This window comes from Amphiura filiformis, unplaced genomic scaffold (genome assembly GCF_039555335.1).
Source record: "Amphiura filiformis unplaced genomic scaffold, Afil_fr2py scaffold_23, whole genome shotgun sequence".
In the NCBI taxonomy this organism is placed as follows: domain Eukaryota; kingdom Metazoa; phylum Echinodermata; class Ophiuroidea; order Amphilepidida; family Amphiuridae; genus Amphiura; species Amphiura filiformis.
The window spans coordinates 2,464,970-2,491,056 of NW_027305487.1; the positions used below are offsets into that span (position 1 = coordinate 2,464,970).

Below are 26,087 nucleotides of genomic sequence, written 5' to 3' on the forward strand. Positions count from 1 at the left end.
CGGGTCCACTTGGTTGAGATGTTGCGTCAAGTTCTCTGCCTCGCCACGTTTGATGACCTCTAGCACATCGTCGACGTATCTCTTCCAAAGAGATAGGAATTGAAATATTTCTGAGTGAGTAGTATCATTTTAATTGGATCTGAAAACGAACCTTTATCAATCAAATGAACTATAAACGATCCTGATGAATCTGTTTCAAAAGCTAACTATTACTATAAGTCTAAACTCTGAATTAATTATGTGTATTACACATAAATTATGCAACAATGCAAGCGCTTGTTAAATAAAATATTTTTACAAATATCAATCTGATATAACGTGTATCATGATTATAATTATTTCCACGTGAAGATTGTTTCATTGTTTAACCATGAATGAGCAGGTGCGATGGTGTAAAATACAAGTCTATAGGTACTTGTAAAATCAAAAGCAGCCGTATCACAAACGAGGGGGGGGGGGGGGGGTAACCGTCACTCAAAAGACCCGTTACTCAGAAGACCTACTATTCAGAAAACTCGTCAAATTCTGAACAGCGGTCTTGTTTTCATTTAGAATAACCCGCCAACCAGAAGGCCCGCTAATCAGCAAACACGTTATTCAGAAGGCCTGCGACTTTCTGAGTAGTGGGTATTTTCTGAGTAGCGAGCCTTCTGATTAAGGGGCCCTTGGAGGGTTAGGATTAGGGTAAGGGTTTAGGGTTAGGGTTGGATATAGCCCGCCAGTCAGAAAAAAAATCTGAGAAGCTGGACTTTTACCAAATTCATTAAAAAGACCACTATTCAGAAAGTCCGTTATTCAGAAGGCCCGCTACTCAAAAAAAAAAAAATATGACTAGCGGGTTTCTGGATAATGTGTTTTCTGAATAGCGAGTCTTCTATCTACCTGGTCTAGCTATGGATGTTTGACTTAGGGAGGAACCCGTTTACTCTTTTCTTTTCCTCCTGTACTCCTAGCCAAGTCCGAAAGTTAAACTGCATCCATTTTATATTAGCTACATGTATTTGCCCTGAATAGGATCTGAAATATATAGAACAACGTAAGTCTAACGTTACACCTGGTCTAATTTGTTTTGTGCATAACTTAAGGTGCGTATTGGTAGGGCATCAGACTTTGAGACAAAAGAGAGGGAGTTCGAATCAGTTTGTTCTTTTTCCGTTTTCATTTTAACTCTTCACTTTTTCACAACTTCAAATCTACCTTGCTCTTTTTCTGGATTGTATTTTAGATTTTTTCGTTTAGTAAGACACTTATTCTAAACTATTCTAAACAATATCGACACCGACGGTTGGACAGATGTGTCAAACAATACCACCAATTTGAAATTAGTCGTTGCATTTGTTCTCAATTTCTGGTTTGCAACGGAATGATCCCTTAGTAATTGTCACTAGTGGCTATTGCAATGAAAAGCTGTGCTATAGGCGAATCCAAATTTATGCATCCCTACACTTCAATGTGTGTTTATACTTTGTTTATAGTGTGCCAGATTATCCTTTATTTAGCGTATAAGTACTGCGAAAACAATAGAATTGCGGTATAATCTGTCTGTGTACAGCCACGATAATTTTGTCGACAATAAGTGACTGTTGTCGGCAAATATTATGAAAATTATATATAAAAATCAAATGTGGCGTAGTTGCAGACCAGGGATGTTGTTATTATACAATATCTTTAATGTAATAGTAGTTACTAATGAACAAAATTGAGTATGAAATTATTATAATCTGATCTACTGGACTTACGTTTTTGTGAGTGGCAATTAATATTTCACATCCTATCTCGGATGCATCATCAGGCCAACTGATGTTAAAGCGGCAAAAGTTCGTTGACCTGTGAAGAGGATGTTACGTCACAGGTCGAAGATGAGCCAAACCTCTGAGGGATCTTCTTTATCGCTGAACAATAGGCCCCTGCCAAGTTGTGTCGTAGCCCGCCTCCCTTATTAAGTGAAGGCTCCTCCCGTTTAACATAAATCGCTTCCTTTAACCAAATCAGCTGATAAAGTGTCCACCGCACATGCGACGCAAGGTGACGGTGAATCTAAACACGGCAGGAACGTGATTATACCTTACGTATCTGGACTGTCGGAGAAACTGCGCAGAATTTTTAAAGATCAAGGAATCCCAGTGTCGTTCAAACCAAAGAACACCTTGCGGCAAGCGCTGGTCCATCCCAATGACAAACAACCACAGGACAAACAAAGCAACATTGTGTACGCAATTCAGTGCAAGGACAATGGATGCGACGACCTTTACATAGGGGAGACCAAACAGACTCTAGCGAAACGCATGTACCAGCATAGGAGAGCTAGCACTGGTTGCGGAGACTCTGCGGTTTACTCGCACTTAGGGCATCGAGTTCGCAACATCCTTGCCATCTTCTTGCTCTGCGGTTTGCCATTCATTACCCAAAACCTTTATATTAATGTTTATTGTAGTACTTACTTGAGTTTACTCACCGTGAGCAATTTTCGGATCAGTCGATATAATCCGGCAAAGAATATACATCGGTCTCATTCATCAACGCACTCAATGACACTAATTTGTTAGGGTATTGTTGTCAAGTGTTATAAGCCGGTTGCGAGAAATGTAGGAGTTGGGCCGATCAAGCCGATGAACGGGTGACTGAACATGGCTTTTCATCGAGCAGACACACATTTTGTTAGTGCATATCGCAACAGTATTTTATTTCTCAGCATAGGCGCATCGGCTTGGGTCAGCGTCTTGGGTTGCGGGCACGCCGCAGACTTAATCGGCGAGATTAAGCACCCAGGCCTAAGTGAGCGTATGTTCATTAGACATGTGGTTGTTAATTACCACTCTGACGTTTCGGTGGTTAAAATATGACCTATACCAGGAATGGACTGTGCCATCGATATTGAAATCTGATTTGAGTCTATTCAACAGGATAAATAAATAAATAAATAAATAAATAAATAAATAAATAAATAAATAAATAAATAAATAAATAAATAAATAAATAAATAAATAAATAAATCAACCCCAATCCGACTGGTCTAGAGATAGCACGGTATGTAGGCCTACTGCAAAACGCTAGGAACACCTAATGTCCAGAAATAGGTAGTTTTTGTCCAGGTTTGTCCAGGACTGTCCAGGGAGGGGATTATCTGAGGAGGTTTTGTGTCCAGGAATGTACAGACAGCGAAAATCAAAGAAAATGTGTCCAGGTCTGACCAGGTCTGTCCAGGACACGGATTAGGTTCCTTGCCAATTTTCACTAATTGAATAGAGAAGAATGATGATCAGGAATCCATTCCAGAAGTTAATTTATCATTTTGAGATCATCTTCAGGGTGATTTTCATGATGGCTGCCAATTTCAGATTTATTTACTGCTGGTAGACATCTTAAACGTTTTCAGTCATCTTATATCTTATAGGATGATTGGAAGAGATTCACGTATCAAGATTTTTTCCTCACCTTTTGAAACTCTTTATTGAATATGCTTAAAACAACTCGGCTGAGCTTTGAAAACTCATTTCCCAGCAAACAAAAACGTTTTACAGAAAACGTTTACTGTTGGGTTTATATATAAAGGGTGATCACCTTTCTTTGTAGGATATATTGATTAGTCACTCTTAGCCCTAACACCCCAGTTGCTTTTTGGCGAGGGGAAGGAAAGACAGAAGAAAAAGAAGCGAAAACATTTTTTCTCGGGTGCGGTTTTGAACCCCGACCCTTCGGGTGGTACACTCATTCATGGGTCTACCTTGCCAATGGAGTGTAACTTGCCTGGCCAACTTCCCTAGCCATATGACTGTTCGCATGATGACGCAATTGCATCACGTGGGATATCTGCTTTACATGCTTTATGCCCACGCTTTGTGAATTTAGGTTTTTTGATGTTTGGTTCGGTTAGGGTTAAGTTAAGTTGCTTTTAAATATATGTAGCTGGAACTTAGCAGGCATTATTTTACAAGAAGGATAAATAAAACAATACCTGAAAAATTATACTGTTTTGTTGTACCATTGCAAAATGTGGTTCATTTTCTTCATGTAACCTTTTTATTGGACACCTTGTACAATAATACATTGTATAGTCGCTTTTGTCGGTAATTGATTTGCCAAAACTCCATAATGTTATGATATTGTGGATGTCGTCTGCACTGATTTAGTTTTTGTCACAGACGCTTCTATATGCTTGTAAATTAGTTTATACAATATACCAACAACATATAAAAAGAATATAAGTAGTTAGGATGCTAAATCAAAAGGAGATGATGATGGGATCACATCCAAATTTAACCATTTCTAGTACATTGACGCAAGGTAAGGTGTTTCCACAGTGACAACGCATCTGTCATTCGCTCTTTTATTGTTGATAGGTTGAAAAACCAACACATCTTTGAATTAACCAAACATTGTAATAATGACGTGTTTCGTAATGGTAGATTAAATTGTCTTAATGGGTAGGACAAGCCTGTAGGTCCACATCGCCTGCAACGGCATTGACTTGCTTGAAGTCGTAGAGGTTCTGGTCAAATATGATGTCACGTATGCAGCCTACAAATATATCATCCGTACGTACACCACGGTGTGATACACCATCTGGGAGAGGAAGGGAACAAAAAGTTGAAAACTAAGTGACAACTATGATATTTTATGAGTTTTGCCGTCGAGCAATTATTATACAGAAATAAACCAGGAAGTGATGCCGCCCGAGAATGGAGCCCACCAGGACCTCAAGTTTACGAGACCTGCGCCTTAATTACTTAGCAACAAGAGCTTCATGACTTGGCAGACTGGAAATTCAACTTAAAGGCTATAAGCGGTTAAGCGGTCAATCACTCAACCCTACCTACTTTGTGCAAGTCATCCCATAATTTATTACCTAGCGTTTTTCGAATAACATAACAAACACAACAATGTTTTTAAAACGTGTATTCAAACTGACCGTTTCCCATGTATGACCTTTGGTGACTTATATTGGTTACTACGGGTCAAAATCAAAATGACTCCCGATCGTAATTTGTGATGCGATCAAGCAAAATCAGTCGGAACTAGGAAATATTACATTTTCAGTTTCTTATAGGATAGTGCAAAGCATTTACAAATCTGGATATTGCAGAAAACCCCATTGGAATTGAACAACCAGTTCCAAAGATATGAGCAATTAAAGAGTTTCCAAAACAGCAGGGGAAAGAAAGGAAATAATTGTTTGGTTATATCTCAAAATCAATAATTCCATATTGACTGACTTTGCTTGATCGCATCACATATGATATTTTGACAATGTACTTCATGTGTGAATATATCATGCCAGAAGTGTACACTTGTGCTGAATTTGGGAACTAAAGTCACTTAAAATATAACTGAGAGGTCAGAACTCTCATGTTTACCTGGAAGACCACCGAGATAGAATGGATGATTCGTGTTAACAGCTAAGGCTCTGTCTGATCCTATCCCTATTTCACCTTCTTCCCCGTCAACAATTAACTGCAGAGTGTTTTCATGCTTCAAGGCTGTAAGAAGTTAAACAGTGTGCATTTCAATAATAGCTACATATTATATATACAAAAAAAATTCAAATCAAATATATTTATTTTCCACCAAAAACCAACAAGCAAAATAAAATATTCCAAACCCCAGTGTGGCGTAGTCAGCGGACAACGCGGGAAATTATGAGGAAATTTCCAGCACAAAAATTGTTAAAGACGGCAAAGGCTAAAAAGTATCATTAACATTAAGCTAAAAATGTGGTAAATGGGGACGAAAATATGACTAACAAATGAATTGTCATGACAATGTTTTACCCATTGTCGTGACCAGTGGTGGCCTTCCTCGTTGTTTGTTGTTGTTGATGTTGGTGGGTGGTGGGGGAGGGGGGATGGGGGTTGTGGGTGCTTGAGCAAATTTTGCGGTTGCATCATTTGACCTGGCATTATCAGTGGGATATAAACATATACCGTTTTTTTTAAATGACCTATATGCATGTACATGTACTTTCCTTGAGCTTCCAAAGAAGGGCTTTATTATAACAAAATGTGCGCGTAGCGAGCAAATATTAATTTTAGTATTTTACACTATTTTAGCCCATGATCGGCGTGAAATTTTGTAGAAACGAGTTCCTTTCCCCATTTTGTTTTCTTTGGCCTTCCCGATTTTCTCTTTCCTTTCAGGGGAGGGGGCACATCGCTGTGTATTTCTTGCAGGGTGCATTAAATAATTGATGTAGTCCTAGGTTATGTTCGAGCAAAGCAAAATGTTACGATTTAATTTGTCACTGTTTTTTTCTTCCAAAATCAAATGACCAGGTTTTCATTTCACTGCGCAATTATTTAAACCATGATTATCAGTTCAATCATTATTTTAAGTAGGAATCAAAGGGAATCTTTAACCTGCCCTCCTCAAGGCCTTCACATTAATTCGTCGTCCGTATTCCATAGTGGCGTATAGTGGGGCGCCGCGAATAAACAACTTTTCGAGAAAATCGGGTTTGAAGAAATGCCAATTTAAAATCGAGTTGTGTAAATCAGACATTCATTATATTTTGTAAATGATGTAAAATTTCTGTAGTAAACTAAATAGATTTTATTGTTATATATTTTTCAAAAGAAATAAATACATACTATTGCTGGCAAACTGACAATAAAGCTATACGTCACTATGGAAAACGAACAAAACGCAATACCCTAACCTTACGTTAACCGTACGCCACCTCGGTCGCCGTGTAATCCCTATGGCGTTACTTTTCGTCGTTCGTATTCCATAGTGGCGTATAGGTCCGATACGCGTACGCCACTATAACATACGATGTTTTTCATTTTTGCCGATATTTCATAATTATAAAATGTGTATAAAAAGTGGCGTATGGTCGATACGCCACTAAAAAAAAAAAAAAATGTCACTTTGTAACTATACGCCACGTTTAATTAATTAATTACTAATTAATTAGCTAATTATGACTGATGAGACTTAGAAAAAATGAAAGAGAACATCATTAAAAACATATGTGCCAATTTTCAAAAAAATGACCAAAAATCACTATACGCCACTATGGAATACAGCCGACGAATTCACCTAGTTATTTTAGTTCTGGATTCAGCACAAGAAAGAAAAAAAACTTTAGGTCAAGATTCGTCTGATCTTTAAATGTTGGTTAAAAGCATTATAACACTCTACACGAGAGAACAGATTAGTCATAGATGCAACCTAATTGCGATCATTTGCTTGGTTAAAGATTCACCGCATAATCGGGTCGAAATGCACCCTTATCATTTTGTTCAGCAAGGTAAACAATATACACGGTTTCACCGAAGAAATGGTGAAAGGTTGAGATTCCCTTTGACGCCTACATACACTAGTGGAAATTGTAAAATGAGAATTCTTTCAAAGCGATGAGAATTGGACAAAACTATGAGAATTGAAATTTTCTCATCCAAATGAATGAGAAATACTAATTCACCTGTCAACAACCAGTCACAGATGGTCGTTTGACACTGAAATTAATGTGAACTTCAATTTTCTCATAAGGAATTATTATGATTACTTTGTTTTGATGCAAAACACCTACATTGCGTTAATTGTGTCCAAATAGGTGAATCTAAGGAAGCCATAACCAGTATCTTGAGACTTTGCTAATTACGGATTTCATTATTGATCATAATTTTTAAAAACAAATTTAAATCGATAAACTGCGCCGTCGTAGATTTTAAAAAGGGATAAAGAACAGAATTTTAAAGGGAAAACAAATCGGCGACAATTGGACTCGAACTCCAGACCTCGTAATCGCAAGGCATTAACGAAACCACAACACTGCAGTAGGGTCGTTGTCAGTCGTGCAGAGTTATTTATAATAAGTATAACAGGTTGATGGCCGAACGGTCGACACAAACAGTGTTAAAAGAAATTAATGTAATTTTCTTTATTTAAATTTTGTCGACCGTGAGGAAAGTGCACGAATCAAAATTCCAAGTTAATTTTCATAACCCTAAATACATTGCCAACAAATATATTCGTAGTAAACCGATACAATTATGACTATTTGAGACGTTTCAGTTCAGTTTTGTATCACGCCACGGGCCATACGTACATTGAATAACTTAATATACATTACAAATCGATTAAATGTTAATAGAGTTCCTCGTGGTGCACCGGTAGATCATCTGACTTGTAAACTGTAGGATTTATTAAGGGTCATGGGTTCGAATCTTCTATAGTGCTATTTTTTTTAATTATTATTACTTTTCCTCTTCTCTTCTATAAGATATGTTTAATAACCTTTTTTATCTCAACTTATTTATTCAATTTAATACAACTGCATTATCGGCATATATTTATACCAAAGATCTATGAGTGGATTGGAAGGTGAGCGGGTCTTTTGGTGAATCTCAATTCATTCATTTTCTTTCTTTCTTTCTTTCTTTCTTTCTTTCTTTCTTTCTTTCTTTCTTTCTTTCTTTCTTTCTTTCTTTCTTTCTTTCTTTCTTTCTTTCTTTCTTTCTTTCTTTCTTTCTTTCTTTTTTTTTTCTTTTTTCTTCACATTGCCAATTTACACTTCTTCTGTATTGCATAATTATTAAAATGTCTTTATATGAAATATTAAATGAATAAATCTTGATTGATTGATTGATTTCTATTTCCATGTATCAATGCTTGGGTTTTCTTCAACATGTTCAATTTTGTTATGTTTTTTATATATATTATTATAGAAATTCATAGGCCTAATAACTGCATATGCATATTTCGCAACCTCGGTTCATTAAAACCGTCCATATGAAGTTCACCATAGGATATTTTATTTCTATAATTTCCAGCCTATTTTGAATCCCTTCCCTCCCCCACCAACCAATGTTGGAGCAAAGATATACATGATATAGCACATTTAAAAAAAATGCGGTGTTTGGTATACAACATTGAATAAGGGGGCGGGAGTCATTGAACCGTGGATGTGTCACAGCAAATTTGCACTTGATTGTAGCTATATACAAGATGCAGAACGTCAGGATGACGGTTGAAACTTAAATGTCCTCATTTAAAACAATGTGACAGGTGGTTGCCCAGGGTGGTTGACACGCTAATTGGTATTTCTCATTCGATTGGATGAGAAAATTTCAATTCTCATACTTTTGTCCAATTCTCATCGTTTTGAAAGAATTCTCATTACAATTTTTCTACTAGTGATACGTTATTTTCTGAACTTACCGGCAATGTCGTGCCAGTTGCCGTCACACATGAAGAACGGACCTTCAGCGGGAGTGTAGGAGGCCTCAAATTCACCAGCACCATTGTCACAGCGTAGATATAGCTACATCAAAATGATACAAGAGTTATTTTTCTAATGGCCAAAACAGGTGGGCAAAATCAATTTCGGGTTTATCTTACGTACTGTGGTAAAATACAGAGTGGTAAAGTGTACATTATGTTTTATCCCGGTGTTTTTGTGCTTATAGACAGGACAATCCCAGCAAAAAAACAACACCACCTTTTCCTACAAAAATCATACCTGGCATTGTGTGTTACTTGGATAAAAGAAGTTAATATTTAAGCTCAGAGGCCACCTAGTATGACTTTGAACATGTTGGTAGGATAAAGATGTATTTTTTTTTATCTGGAACGGACCTACCTCATACATATTGCTCGGACAAAATCATATCATTGGCAAGCTAATATTATGAAGACAATGAAAAAGACACCGTTTTTGAGCAAATAAGACGTTTAAAATTGATATTCCGCCAAAAAAAAAAAAAACTTAAGCGGTAGGTTCCTTCGAACGAGACAGTTTTGACCTAGAAAAACGTTGATGTCATGAAATGAGATGTGCCTGCTCTGAGAAAAGGGACTGTAAACGCTCTCAATGCACAAAACGTATATTGTTGTTGTCTTCAGAAAAAAAGTTTAATCAAGTGTTACAAATGTAATGGTTTTTAAACATATGGATAAAATCAGCCGCTTCTTTTTTTATATATTAGTAAATTGTGATATTACTATTCATATGTATATCAAGTTTTTGAGAAATATTTGGACTAAACAATAACAAATATTTCAGACCAATTTTACCGTGCAATTTTAGAATTTTAGCGTGATGTATATCGATATTGTATTTATTATGCAAATAAACAATTTCAATGGCCTTTTGTTCGAACCTTCCTGATTTCTCGTGGAACAAGGTCGCATATTATACACATGACTAAATGTCAAGCGAGCTCATATCCAGGGCTCATGTGTATATAATATATGACTCTTCGTTTACTGTGACGTCACCCGTCTCCTGCCATGGAAATCAATTTTGCTTCGAGCGGGGGAAGGACCGTAAATTGGTGTACGAGGCAGAATTTACAAACACAATTTCTCTTTTTTCAGGAGAAATACGAATAAAAAATTGCAACGAGTGTCATCTTGTAATGTAATAATCATTCTCTTCGAATGGAGTTAAACTTCTTTTTGCAATAGATATGCCCTTTAATAAAACATTAGAAAATATTTAGTTGTGTAAAATGTTGCTGGTTTCGCTTTCTTGGATTCATATGCCTGTAACCTTTGACCCTACTCACCACTCCATCAACAATCTCAAGTGAGAGGAAATCACCATTTGGCGTGTCCTTTACAGAAAAGATGACACCAGACGATGACCTAGGCTTGATTGACAGCCGTACTTCCTTACTTACACCAACACTGAAATTAGGATCTGTGAAAGGAATTTGCCAAAATACCTGGTATACATATCATTAATTTCAGTATTGTTATTATTGTTATTATTATTATTATTATTATTATTATTATTATTATTATTATTATTATTATTATTATTATTATTATTATTATTATTATTATTATTATTATTATTATTATTATTACTATTATTAGTGTTATTATTATTATTATTATTATTATTATTATTATTATTATTATTATTATTATTATTATTATTATTAAATCGTAACTCGAAACTCGAAAATCGTAACTCGAAACTCGAAAATCGTAACTCGAAACTCGAAAATCGTAACTCGAAACTCGAAACTCGAACTCGAAACTCGAAACTCGATGAATAGCAACACACATTAGTATTATTATTATTATTATTATTTGTATTATTATTATTATTATTATTATTATTATTATTATTATTATTATTATTATTATTATGTTACTGCCACATGCCATCTTAGGAAACTCTCTGAATCAGGTCAGTGCTTGGAGCACTAAGGTCTATGCAAAGACTTTATTATTAAACTGCAAGCTGACAGATCTTTACTATAATAGGCCAACTGTCAGCAGAAGAGTTTTTGTCAATTCAACTCTGACAGTGACTAATGTTGGCCTAGATACACATGCATGTACACCTACCTAAAATGACATGTCCTCCGGCAGGTCCTATGAACACACCAAGTTCTTTATCGACTGGATCTAAAACACCTTCGATAGGATCCAAGGGTAGTGCGCATTTCTCCGTGGGTGTCAGGGTAGTCATCATCTCTGATGGTAGCGTACCTGGTTCTGCTTTTGATGGCCCCCTGTCTGATAAAAATGAGAAAATGCAAGTATGCCGTCGTCTGACCTAGATAGGTGATAAAGGTGGAGAAATATCATTGCACTTTCACTTGGGACACACCGGGTACATCAGTAGAAGGCGAAGCACTCGACGAGCAGAAAACGCGCCAAGCAGTTAGCTAAATTTTAATGAGTGACCTAACCTCCGCGGTACTGATGACATAACATCAAAGACAAATCAGAGGAGCGGTAAACTTTTAAGTTATGCTTGCCCTCTGTCTATCGGGTGATTGTATGAATGTGAATTGATGGCTGCATCGTAAGATCTTGAAAGGTTGTAGCGTTATCCCCTCCTCCTCTGTTGAAAGAAGTTTAATATAATGTCCTATTGACCCCTCTTTGTACCCACGTGTATAAGAAAAAATAATCTAAAAACAAAACGTCAAAGAATATTCCCGTGTACATATACAGGGGGTCCCAATGAAACTATACGCCCTCATTTACTCCTATTTCTGAGAAGTTGATCAAATGTATTTTGGTATGTAAAGAAACCTTAAATCGTTAGCTTTAATAAGCCAAAACAGTAATTATTTCAATCGGCTCACAATATTTGAAGAAATGCCCTCTTTGAGAAATGTGCCCATTTTCACCCTGTCTACGGATGAGGTTTGGCTACATCAAAGATTAAAACAAAACACACGGTTAATGACATGGATAGATAATAACTTTAGGCTTTGGAACGCATTCAGTATGAGCGGAAAACAAAAAAGGAGAGAAGGTGAAGAAAGAAGTCACTTCTAGGAAGAAGGCCTATATCTAAGAAAAACATGCTACATAACCTTAACTGAACACAAGGTTTTTTGGCTATCGGAAGGGAAAGAAATTCACCGACCTGTAGCCACCGAGGTTACGCTGCCCGGGCAGCGATTCCCTGGATATGTATGACTTAGGCTGATTGCGTCATCAGGTCATGTAGGATGCGTGCACGAGCAGTGGTTTTAATAGTGAGATTTAGCGAGATCTTGTTCAGTAAGGAGTAATACTATACTCGTAAATCTCTTTACATGTACGTATTTCATTTTGTATTTCCTGCATATTTCATGAAACATGATTAAAGAAACAGCGTAAGCTACATTATAAGGCACCAGAAACAAATTTGTTCGATCTTTGGATCGACCGTCGATGCTGCTTCGATGTCTGTTATTAATGAACTATCAACTTATTAATAAGAATTAATGCTACATTCATATCGGTCAATATCACTAAAGGCAATAATTACTATATTATGATAATTAACAATAATGAATTGATTTAATAAATAACACGGATCGAACAAGCATCGATGGTCGATCGAAAGATCGAACTAATTTGTTTCTATTGCCTAACTACTTATTATTAAGTGAAACTATCACAGTCGGTGTTACATACATATACCCACCCACCCACACGCACATCCACCTACAAAAGTACGCTTAATATAGCGTTGTTACATCAAGATCAAAGCGCAGTATGAACCAGTGAAAACGGCGATAAGAGAAAATGGCAAACATGGTAAGGGGGGTGATAGAGTTACACAATCTAATGTTCAGATATCGGTAGGCCTATATTTTTTTTAGAGAAAAGAATGGTATAGCTATATATTTTACCTTTATGCAAATAAATTGGAAAGTTTTAGGTAAAAAGAGGCTAAGTTTTGCTATGCAAAAAATGCGTATAGAGGTTGTAATATGGGTGGTTGTGAAGAAATTCCAACCAAAAGGCCACTAATTCCGTATAGGAAAAAGACACTTGAGTTTCTCTATTTTTGAGAAACTATAGAAAGTTATCGTAGGACGCGTTTCGATTAATGGTGATCAAGACTTAGTTGATCTTTTATTAATCTCATCAGCTACATTTTGCTCAGCTTAATTTTATGATTACCTAGTATTTTGGTATATTTGTTCACAGTAGAAACATGGATCTGCATACCTAATTAACTTAGGTCCAAAGTGCCTAACTTTATGACATTGTCAATTTGGTCCATTTTTAGTGACAGAGGTTTTTTCTAAAATGGAAAATGCAATGTCAATTATGGCATTTTGTAGGCCTATGCTAACATTTAGTGACAGAAATTATATTTTACTATGAAAATTAAGCATGAGTGGTTTTGATTTCATTAAAATGGATATCTTTTCTTTATTAGAAAAGAGTAGACCTATTAGTAGGCCTACAAATATCATGATAATGAAAATCTAGTTGGGTACAATAGGTATAAAGTTTTTATTAGGTATAAAACTGAGGAGTAGGCACTATTATATAAGTGCCTTCATAGTGAATCAAGTATAGGCCTTTATTATATATATGCTATTTTTTTGGTCCATTTCATGAAATCCATATAATGTTGCGTTGCTTAGGCGCAATTTGTATGATGGAGTCATTAATGGTCTCAGTGAAAAAGCATGATGTTTGAAAAGGTCACAATAAAGAAATCACAGGCAGTTTGACCTAAAATAGTGTCATGAATTGTCATAAACACGCGCTTTCATGAGATGTAGGGGCATCAGCCTAATCAGTTTTCGGCTAAAAGATCTAGCAAGTCTTTGAGTGTCGGAGACATTGGGCATGTTTCAGAGCTAACATCATCCTTGCTTGGCAAGATAGAAGTCAAATATAACTCATCATCATGGTTGTTGTCGTTTGAAGTTATCTTTGCTCTGATAAGACGTTCTCCTAAGTTTTGGGTACGTCTTAATGCAAGTATAGGAGGATGGGGAAAGATCTTGTGCAGGTTATGATTATTAGATATGTAGTGCCAGTTCCTGAGAAGAGCCTGTTTGATATTAGCATTACTTCTTTGGGGGAAGTAATCGGTGCTAAAGACAAGAGGTATATCATCAGAATGTTTGACATCCTCCAGATAGATGTTTCTTCGATTGTATGAAACATCAGTTAGGCAATCCAGCACTTCTGATTTCTCATATCCTCTCAATATAAGTTTAGAGATGAATGAGTTCAGTTTGTGCTTATATTCTTTTTCCGAACTGGAATTTCGAATATATCTTATTGCTTCACCTTTAATCATGCCGTGAAAGCACGAATTTGGGTGAGACGAATCTCTGGAAAGATATTGGAATGTGTCACAGGGTTTGCTGAAACATTTCATATCTAGAACCTGCGTGTTTTGGAATCTTTCACCTTTGAAAAGAGTTAGGTCTAGAAAATTAATTTCTGTTTTTGACCACTCATGAGTGAATTTCAAAGTCGGGTGCATAGAGTTAATTTGACTTATGAAATAAATTAGCTCTTGTTCATCTCCTGACCAAAACATAAGAATGTCATCACGATATCTGAACCATTTGAAGATTTTATCACTAAGGAAATGAATTTCTTTTCCAATGAATGGAACATTATATCACAGAGTTCCGGGGCACATTTTTGTCCCATTGGAACGCCTATGGTTTGCAAATAATATTTCTCATTAAATGAGAAGCAGTTTCTTTGCAAAACTAGTTTTAATAATGCTTCAATATGACGAACTAGTGGCATTCTAGGAAAGTAAATTCCAGGATTGGTATCAGATAAGGTTTTCAGAACTTCTTTCTCCACTTCGTTTTGGAGAACATTTGTGACATTCCAATACAGTCTATTGTCACCAAAAGACTGTTTTCTGGAAGTTTTATTTGCTCGAGTTTTCTTATCACGTCTTTCGTATCTCTTAAGTAAGTGCTTTGTTTTTGCACGAGAGGTACAAGAAAGAAATCGATAAATTCGCCTATTTTTTTCACATGGTCCCCGCAGTTGCTGATTATAGGTCTTCCTATAAAGACTCTGTCAGCGGGGGTGGTTTTGTGAACTTTCGGCAGTAGATAGCACGTAGGTGTTCTGATTTTGCCTTCATTCGGATATAGATAGTCGTATGTATTTTTATCAATACTCTGATCCCATAACATAAGGTTTAGCTGTTTTTGAATCAATTTCACTGTATCGAGTGTCATGTTGACATCAATTGGAGTGTACTGATTTCCTTGTAGCATAGTTTCACCTTCGTGTATGTAATCATTTTTATTGATAACGACAACGCCACGAGATTTGTCTGGTTTTTGGAAAACTAAATGTTTCTTTTCCTTTAGAGATTTCAGAGCTTGACGTTCGGGTTTTGTGGTAAGGGGGGTGATAGAGTTACGCAATCTAATGTTCAGATATCGGTAGGCCTATATTTTTTTAGAGAAAAGAATGGTATAGCTATATATTTTACCTTTATGCAAATAAATTGCAAAGTTTTAGGTAAAAAGAAGCTAAGTTTTGCTATGCAAAAAATGCGTATAGAGGTTGTAATATGGGTGGTTGTGAAGAAATTCCAACCAAAAGGCCACTAATTCCGTATAGGAAAAAAGACACTTGAGTTTCTCTATTTTTGAGAAACTATAGACAGCTATCGTATAGGACGCGTTTCGATTAATGGTGATCAAGACTTAGTTGATCTTTTTATTAATCTCATCATCTACATTTTGCTCAGCTTAATTTTATGATCACCTAGTATTTTGGTATATTTGTTCACAGTAGAAACATGGATCTGCTTACCTAATTAACTTTGGTCCAAAGTGCCTAACTTTATGACATTGTCAATTTGGTCCATTTTTAGTGACAGAGGTTTTTACTAAAAATGGAAAATGCAATGTCAATTATGGCATTTTGTAGGCCTATGCTAACATTTAGTGACAGAAATTATATTTTACTATGAAAATTAAGCATGAGTGGTTTTGATTTCATTAAAATGGATATCTTTTCTTTATTAGAAAAGAGTAGACCTATTAGTAGGCCTACAAATATCATGATAATGAAAATCTAGTTGGGTACAATAGGTATAAAGTTTTTATTAGGTATAAAACTGAGGAGTAGGCACTATTATATAAGTGCCTTCATAGTGAATCAATAAGTAGGCCTTTATGGTATATATGCTATTTTTTTGGTCCATTTAATGAAATCCATATAATGTTGCGTTGCTTAGGCGCAATTTGTATGATGGAGTCATTAATGGTCTCAGTGAAAAAACATGATGTTTGAAAAGGTCACAATAAAGAAATCACAGGCAGTTTGACCTAAAATAGTGTCATGAATTGTCATAAACACGCGCTTTCATGAGATGTAGGGCATCAGCCTAATCAGTTTTCGGCTAAAAGATCTAGCAAGTCTTTGAGTGTCGGAGACATTGGGCATGTTTCAGAGCTAACATCATCCTTGCTTGGCAAGATAGGAGTCAAAGATAACTCATCATCATGGTTGTTGTCGTTTGAAGTTATCTTTGCTCTGATAAGACGTTCTCCTAAGTTTTGGGTACGTCTTAATGCAAGTATAGGAGGATGGGGAAAGATCTTATGCAGGTTATGATTATCAAGGCATATTATATCATATAGACAGGACTGGGCCTTTGATAACCACACCTAAATCTTGGTTACTTATCTCTATATTCTGATTACCATACTCCAAAAATAGGAAGTATGAAATCAGATTATGACTTCCAAAATACCCATGCGTATATGCTCTTATGGATCGGTGATCTTTACTCAGTTTTGATCCTGTCTTTCAATTGAACTTTGCCTCTCTAAAACTTGCTATTTTGGCTCTATGCAGTCATTTCAGCATCCCGCACCTGTCCAATTAAATTTGGCGTCTCGCAGACGCGTGTACGCAACTGTTACTACGCAGCACGCAGCGTTCACGCACGTTCACGCCAACATTTTGGACAGCGCGACCTTAGAGAATTGACACATTCCTCTCTCAAAAACAAATTCAACGCATCGCATCATTTGCCATCTGACTGTCAACATGACTTCAGCATCAGCTACTTCTTCTTACGGCGATAGCGACTCGGACACTCTTGATCTGATGGAGACCTCGGAACAAGACATTTTTCCTCCCACTCCGGGAAAGAATCTTGACTTGTCTAAATATAGGATTCCGAAGATCAATAAAGTTCCGACGAGCTCTCCTGCGACCGCCGTTGACTCGACCAATCCTTTGACTCAAGCCACTGCCATCCTTGCATCCGTCGCTAGTCAGCCTACGCCTGGTCAACGACCACCAAGCCATAAAGACAAGCAGAAGATCATCCTGACAGATAAGGCCAAGAAGATAGTGTGGGGTGAACTGAGCAAAATCAAGCAAGTTCGTTTGGCTGCGTCTAAGGCCAATTCTCTTGCACTAGATATCCGTGGTTCCCGAGCGAACGGAGACATCCTTCCGATGTTCAAGGTTCACAAGAACCTACCCCAACTTCCTGGGGGCTCACTTAGTTGGGGTTTCCAAACTGAGTGGGAGAACATCCTTACGGATTGCTCTGAAAAGCTTATGGATGCCGCGGCAAATTATCTGGTGACAGAGAGAGTTGCGACATTAGACAAAACGGCTAACGACATGGCTCAGAACGCCGTGCATGACTTCAAAAAGGCCCTTCCGCCTCAGGAGACTAGCAAGGGACTGGAGCTCTTCGACATCGTGAACAAGTCTATGAACAGGCTTAAACGAGTGAAGAGAGGCAAGGTTACCAAGCCGGGCAAACCTATCCTGCCGAAGAAGTCTACCAAGAACAAGAAGATGAAGAAGAAGTCAAAGGCAGCACGCCAACTTAAAATCTAAAGTTGGCTCTTCAACATCAAATCGGCCTTTTCGAAGGCCCCCATATCTTCCAAAAAGAGAGATGATACATGTGTCAATGCCATGCTACTTGAATCAAATAAAATATCCCCAGTTTGATACTTGATAGTGTAAAATGGCAAAAAAGAAAGTTTCAAAACAAGAGTATTAAGAGACAAAATAAGGACAAAATTAAGTCCAGAAATTGTCACTTAAATTCCAAAATACTCAAAAAATCCAAGAAGTCCAAAAAACTTAAGGACTTGGCCAATATAAACAAAAAATTCGTCATAAACTTAGCAAACGAAAAATTCTCTGATGCAGAATACTCTGTATTAGGGAGAGGTTTGAAATTTGTAGATATCCCAAAACCCCCCAAAGCAATTTTGCTTGACAGGGATACCAAAAGTTTCATGAGAAAAATGCGCATCCGTTATATCATGTCCAATAAAAAAGCAAAAATTAAACATAAGTTTAAACCAGCTTCCAATTGGACCCCACTTTCTGCGCCTTGTTTAGACTTAGAAAATTACCTAGAGTCTACAAGGTTAGAACTGGCAAAAGTTAACAACAGAGTTTCTCACGATAACTTGACAAAACCCGAACGTCAAGCTCTGAAATCTCTAAAGGAAAAGAAACATTTAGTTCTCCAAAAACCAGACAAATCTCGTGGCGTTGTCGTTATCAATAAAAATGATTACATACACGAAGGTGAAACTATGCTACAAGGAAATCAGTACACTCCAATTGATGTCAACATGACACTCGATACAGTGAAATTGATTCAAAAACAGCTAAACCTTATGTTATGGGATCAGAGTATTGATAAAAATACATACGACTATCTATATCCGAATGAAGGCAAAATCAGAACACCTACGTGCTATCTACTGCCGAAAGTTCACAAAACCACCCCTGCTGACAGACTCTTTATAGGAAGACCTATAATCAGCAACTGCGGGGGGACCATGTGAAAAAAATAGGCGAATTTATCGATTTCTTTCTTGTACCTCTCGTGCAAAAACAAAGCACTTACTTAAGAGATACGAAAGACGTGATAAGAAAACTCGAGCAAATAAAACTTCCAGAAAACAGTCTTTTGGTGACAATAGACTGTATTGGAATGTTCACAAATGTTCTCCAAAACGAAGTGGAGAAAGAAGTTCTGAAAACCTTATCTGATACCAATCCTGGAATTTACTTTCCTAGAATGCCACTAGTTCGTCATATGGAAGCATTATTAAAACTAGTTTTGCAAAGAAACTGCTTCTCATTTAATGAGAAATATTATTTGCAAACCATAGGCGTTCCAATGGGACAAAAATGTGCCCCGGAAATCTGTGATATAATGTTCCATTCATTGGAAAAGAAATTCATTTCCCTTAGTGATAAAATCTTCAAATGGTTCAGATATCGTGATGACATTCTTATGTTTTGGTCAGGAGATGAACAAGAGCTAATTTATTTCATAAGTCAAATTAACTCTATGCACCCGACTTTGAAATTCACTCATGAGTGGTCAAAAACAGAAATTAATTTTCTAGACCTAACTCTTTTCAAAGGTGAAAGATTCCAAAACACGCAGGTTCTAGATATGAAATGTTTCAGCAAACCCTGTGACACATTCCAATATCTTTCCAGAGATTCGTCTCACCCAAATTCGTGCTTTCACGGCATGATTAAAGGTGAAGCAATAAGATATATTCGAAATTCCAGTTCGGAAAAAGAATATAAGCACAAACTGAACTCATTCATCTCTAAACTTATATTGAGAGGATATGAGAAATCAGAAGTGCTGGATTGCCTAACTGATGTTTCATACAATCGAAGAAACATCTATCTGGAGGATGTCAAACATTCTGATGATATACCTCTTGTCTTTAGCACCGATTACTTCCCCCAAAGAAGTAATGCTAATATCAAACAGGCTCTTCTAAGGAACTGGCACTACATATCTAATAATCATAACCTGCACAAGATCTTTCCCCATCCTCCTATACTTGCATTAAGACGTACCCAAAACTTAGGAGAACGTCTTATCAGAGCAAAGATAACTTCAAACGACAACAACCATGATGATGAGTTATCTTTGACTTCTATCTTGCCAAGCAAGGATGATGTTAGCTCTGAAACATGCCCAATGTCTCCGACACTCAAAGACTTGCTAGATCTTTTAGCCGAAAACTGATTAGGCTGATGCCCCTACATCTCATGAAAGCGCGTGTTTATGACAATTCATGACACTATTTTAGGTCAAACTGCCTGTGATTTCTTTATTGTGACCTTTTCAAACATCATGCTTTTTCACTGAGACCATTAATGACTCCATCATACAAATTGCGCCTAAGCAACGCAACATTATATGGATTTCATGAAATGGACCAAAAAAATAGCATATATATAATAAAGGCCTACTTATTGATTCACTATGAAGGCACTTATATAATAGTGCCTACTCCTCAGTTTTATACCTAATAAAAACTTTATACCTATTGTACCCAACTAGATTTTCATTATCATGATATTTGTAGGCCTACTAATAGGTCTACTCTTTTCTAATAAAGAAAAGATATCCATTTTAATGAAATCAAAACCACTCACGCTTAATTTTCATAGTAAAATATAATTTCTGTCACTAAATGTTAGCATAGGCCTACAAAATGCCATAATTGACATTGCATTTTCCATTTTTAGAAAAAACCTCTGTCACTAAAAATGGACCAAATTGACAATGTCATAAAGTTAGGCACTTTGGACCTAAGTTAATTAGGTATGCAGATCCATGTTTCTACTGTGAACAAATATACCAAAATACTAGGTGATCATAAAATTAAGCTGAGCAAAATGTAGCTGATGAGATTAATAAAAGATCAACTAAGTCTTGATCACCATTAATCGAAACGCGTCCTACGATAGCTTTCTATAGTTTCTCAAAAATAGAGAAACTCAAGTGTATTTTTTCCTATACGGAATTAGTGGCCTTTTGGTTGGAATTTCTTCACAACCACCCATATTACAACCTCTATACGCATTTTTTGCATAGCAAAACTTAGCTTCTTTTTACCTAAAACTTTGCAATTTATTTGCATAAAGGTAAAATATATAGCTATACCATTCTTTTCTCTAAAAAAATATAGGCCTACCGATATCTGAACATTAGATTGCGTAACTCTATCACCCCCCTTACCACTGTTCATACAAACCATAATATCATGAACATTTCTTTATAGGCTAAATCCATCTTTCCTGTTTATTCTCAAATACGCCTAAAACATCAAGGCATATTAACTCAAATAGACAGGACTGAGGACTAATTTAGCCTAGCAAAGTCACCTAAATCATGGTTACTTATATCTATATTCTGATTGCCATACTCCAAAAATAGGAAGCATGAAATCAGATTATGTCTTCTAAAATACTCATGCGTATATGGTCGAATCCAACCAAAAGTGTCCACGGGCCAAAAATAAAAGTCCGAAATAAAAATGTCTCCACAATTTTTTCCTTTTGCCCATTGATTGATGACATATTGGCCTTATAGGAACCAAAAGTGCCATTACTAATCTTGAAAAATAAATCTAGGACGTGTGATAGTAAATGTGATGTCAAAACCCAATGTTACCTACGAATACCACTAGGATGCTTTCACTATCGCAAGGCTAATCAACCTAAAACAAATGGAATATTCCGATTAACGCTTTTTTCGTGTAATGTAGACCACATGGTGTCGGGAAAATGCTAGCTCAACCAGAAAATATTTGTTTTATTTTTATAACGCGATCAATATGATCTTAGTCAATTTATGCTAGTTTATTTTTGAAAATGAAGTTTAGGTCAGTTTCTGTATTTTATTTATCAAATGAGTATGAATCAATTTACACATTGTATAAGAACGAGTAGGATATATGTTTTCAAGAATATTAGGAATTATACGCATACACCTAACGCTTTATACAATGAAAAGGTGAAGAAACCCGGGTATTCGTAGGTAACATGAGCGATTTAATAATATCTATACTGAGTTTAGAGGTTTAAATTTTGCTATTATGGTAATGAATTAATAAAATGGTAGTTTTTAGATCTCTTTCAGATGGTACGTCCAAATGAATAAATACTATTACCTTAGATCAAAAAAATTGTGATGCTTTTAGCAAGATTTTGACTACTTCATTTTGATATACAAGTAGTTAATCAGCAATTTTACATAATAATAATTGTTGAATGAATCCGTATGTGGGTAATAATAGTGTCCCGGGGTACCGCTTAAAGTTTTTGCCAATTAATTTCCATTGGTAGGGACACTTCATTACACATGTCATGTATTATGCTGTATTCGTAAGTAACATTTCAGTATTTGTAGGTAAGAATTAGACTTTTGGTGGATATCGCAATCAAAACTTCATTTTATAAAGCACTTTGAATGTATTATTTTCTTTATGTGCGTTTTTTTGATACTTAAGACCCTATCATGTATTAATAATGTCGGTTCACAGCGGTTGAAAGAGGATTGAAGTAAGAAACAAAGGCACTAAAGTGACTTTAATTTGCTTAATTGCACACAAATCGCTTAAAACCGTTATTGCAGACTTGTGAAGTCCATCTTGGAGTCAGTTACGTCTTGAGGCCTTTCGTTTGAGGGCAACTACAATTAGCTTTATACCAGGGTCCATCACTGTGTTGTCTAGATCATGAGACAATGAGAACAGTCGTTTTTTCCATGGTATTCGTAGGTAACCTTAGCGAAAACGTCAAAAGTTACCTTCGAATAAATCAATTTGGACACAAATTACTCAGAAACCAGAAGGTCGGTAAACATTTAAAATGAAGCACACATGACAGTTGACAAATCCAAGTATTTATCCCTTCTAATCTTCTTTGAATCTGATTTTTCTTTCAAATGAGCAGACCGTCGTCTATTTCAGTACATATTTTTCAACAATTAAGCCGTATTCAGTTTTGCATGGTGGGCATGTATGTGAATTCGCAACTTTAATTGACATATGATTTGATAGCAAATATACAGGCCTTCGTTATGTACCAAAATGGGCATTGGCATGAATGGCGGTGTTTCACAATACTGTCATGATGTCAAATTGTATTCGTAGGTAACATTCGGTTACCGAAATTTACCTACGAATACTTGCTTTTATTGTTAACATCTCAGAAATATTTAAACGCAGGCTATTGAAACTTGGTAGAAATAAAGAGTGTATTACCCTGCACCTATTGCTTAAGTATTGTTTACTATTCTCTCAGTTTGTGGAAATGACACAGCTTTTAACATGTATTCGGAGGTAATGCATATTTTTTTACCAAACCTACCTTTGTGCCATTTAGTATTTCTGGCAGCTAAACACAATAATAAAGATGTCTGAATGCAATGCATTTCAGTATTGGACATATCAAAGCTTGTATCAATTGCGCATTTATTAGTGATTTCCATTTTTAAAGATATATCTAGTGTTATGAAAAATTGTATTCGTAGGTAATGTAAAAAATACCACTCAAAAAATTACCACAAAAAATTCATAATTATGTACAAATATGTGAAAAATTGAACAGGCAATCTTTGAATACACACCTTTCAGGAAATCAATTTAGATTCAGTCCAATGACTTTTCATAACTGATTTAGATGTTTTTAAAAATATTTTAAGAAATATTTTGAAAAAATGGGTAAAAATAGCATGTTTTGGGGTCTCTGTGTCTAAGTTTTTCACAGAAGGGGTCTTATTATATATGGCGCGAAGCGTATGATCAAGGCGAATAAACACAATACAAAAACGAATGCCAATTGATCAATACTTTTAAGTTATGGCCCTGAACATGCCGTGTACACTTTTCGTTGGATTCGACCATATGCTCTTATGGTGGTGATCGTCACTCAGTTTTGATCGTCTCTTTCAATTGAATTTTGCCTCTCTAAAACTTGCTGTCTTGGCTCCATGCAGTCATTTCAGCAGCCCGCAACTGTCTAATTAAACTTGGCTACTTGCAAACGCGTGTACGCAACTGCTACTACGCAGCGTATACGCATGTTCACGCCAACATTTTAGACAGCGCGACCTTAGAGAATTGACACATTCCTCTCTCAATAATAAATTTACCGCATCACTGGCCATCTGACCGTCAACATGACTTCAGCATCGGCTATACCAGTAGTAGTTACGAGAGCGACTTGACCACCAAACCAAAAAGAAAAGAGGCAGAGAATCGCCCCGACAGATTAAACCAAGATGTATTGTGAAGAACGGCGAAATCACCAAGCCTTGTGAATAAACCAATCCTGAAGAGGTTTTCCAAGACCAAGAAGAAGAAACCAAAGGCATGCAGCACCAAGCCAATCACCAAACCAATCACCAAGCCAATCCTGAAGAAGTTTTCTGGCAAGACCAAGAAGGACAAGAAGAGAAACCAAAGGCATGCAGCACGCCAACTTAAAAATCTAAAGTTGGCTCTTTTAGAGAGATCTATGTGTCAAATATGCGATAAATACCATAATGCTACTTGAGTCAAACAAAATATCCACAGTTTGATACTTGATAGTGTAAAATGGCAAATAAAAGAAAGTTTCAAAACAAGAGTGTTAAGAGACAAAATAAGGACAAAATCAAGTCCAGAAAGTGTCACTTAAATTCCAAAATACTCTTAAATCCAAGAAGTCCAAAACATTTAAGGACTTGGCCAATATAAACAAACAATTCGTCATAAATTTAGCTAATGAAAAAAATTTCTGATGCAGAATATTCTGTATTAGGGAGACATTTGTAATTTGTAGATATCCCAAAAATCAAAGCAATTTTGCTTGACAGGGATACTACAGTCTTTCTCTCTTTCTTTCTTTCTTGCTTTCTTTTGCTTCCTTCTTTCGTTCCTTTTTCTTTCTTTCTTTTTCTTCTCTTTCTTTCTTCTTTTCTTTCTTTCTTTCTTTCTTTCTTTCTTTCTTCTTTCTTTCTTATTTCTCTCTTTCTTATTTCTTTCTTTCTCTCAGCCTTTCTTTCTTTTCTTTCTTTTTTTTTTTTTTTTTTTTTGTCTTTCCTTCTTTCTTTCTTATAGCACGGGTTTATGACATTTCGTGACACTAGTTTTGGTTAAACTGTCCGTGATTTCATTATTGTGACCTTTTCAAACATTATGCTTTTTACTGAGACCAGTAATTACTCCATTATATAAAATGCGCCTAAGCAACGCAACATAATGGATTTAATTAAATGGACTAAAAGTAGCATAATCATAAAGGCCTACTTATCGATTCACTAGGAAGGCACTTAAATTATAGAGCCTACTCCTCAGTTTATACCAAATACAAACTTTATACCTATTGTACCAACTAGATTTTCATTATCATGATCATATGTAGGCCTAGTAATAGGTCTACTCTTTTCTAATAAAGAAAAGACATCCATTTTAATGAAATCAAAACCACTCATGCTTAATTTTCATAGTAGAACATGATTTCTGTCACTAAATATTAGCATAGGCCTTCACAATGTCATAATAGACATTGCATTTGCCATTTTTAGAGAAAAAACTCTGTCACTAAAAATGGACCAAATTGACAATGTCATAAAGTTAGGCACTTTGGACCAAAGTTAATTAGGTATGCAGATCCATGTTTCTACTGTGAACAAATATACCAAAATACTAGGTGATCATAAAATTAAGCTGAGCAAAATGTAGCTGATGAGATTAATAAAAAGATCAACTAAGTCTTGATCACCATTAATCGAAACGCGTCCTACGATAGCTTTCTATAAGCTTCTCAAAAATAGAGAAACTCAAGTGTCTTTTATTCCTATACGGAATTAATGGCCATTTGGTTGGAATTTCTTCACAACCACTCATATTACAACCTCTATACGCATTTTTTGCAAAGCAAAAACATAGCTTCTTTGTACCTAAAACTTAGCAATTAATTTGCATAAAGGTAAAATATATAGCTATACCCATCTATTCTCTTAAAATATAGGCCTACCGATATCTGAACATTAGATTGCGTAACTCTATCACCCCCCTTACCACTTTTTCTCC

At 36.0% G+C, this 26,087-nt stretch overlaps 1 protein-coding gene across 1 annotated transcript; it reads right to left on the reverse strand.

Moving 5' to 3' along the window:
• Positions 1-4,158: 4,158 nt before the first annotated feature.
• Positions 4,159-11,468, reverse strand: LOC140143576 (laminin subunit alpha-4-like). The gene is made up of 5 exons (XM_072165393.1): positions 11,302-11,468; positions 10,509-10,642; positions 9,160-9,262; positions 5,355-5,477; positions 4,159-4,563 (listed from the first exon to the last, which is right to left on the reverse strand). Exons 1-5 carry the CDS (start codon positions 11,426-11,428, stop codon positions 4,418-4,420), a joined length of 633 nt encoding a protein of 210 aa, XP_072021494.1. The 5' UTR covers positions 11,429-11,468; the 3' UTR covers positions 4,159-4,417.
• Between the last annotated feature and the right edge of the window lie 14,619 nt (positions 11,469-26,087).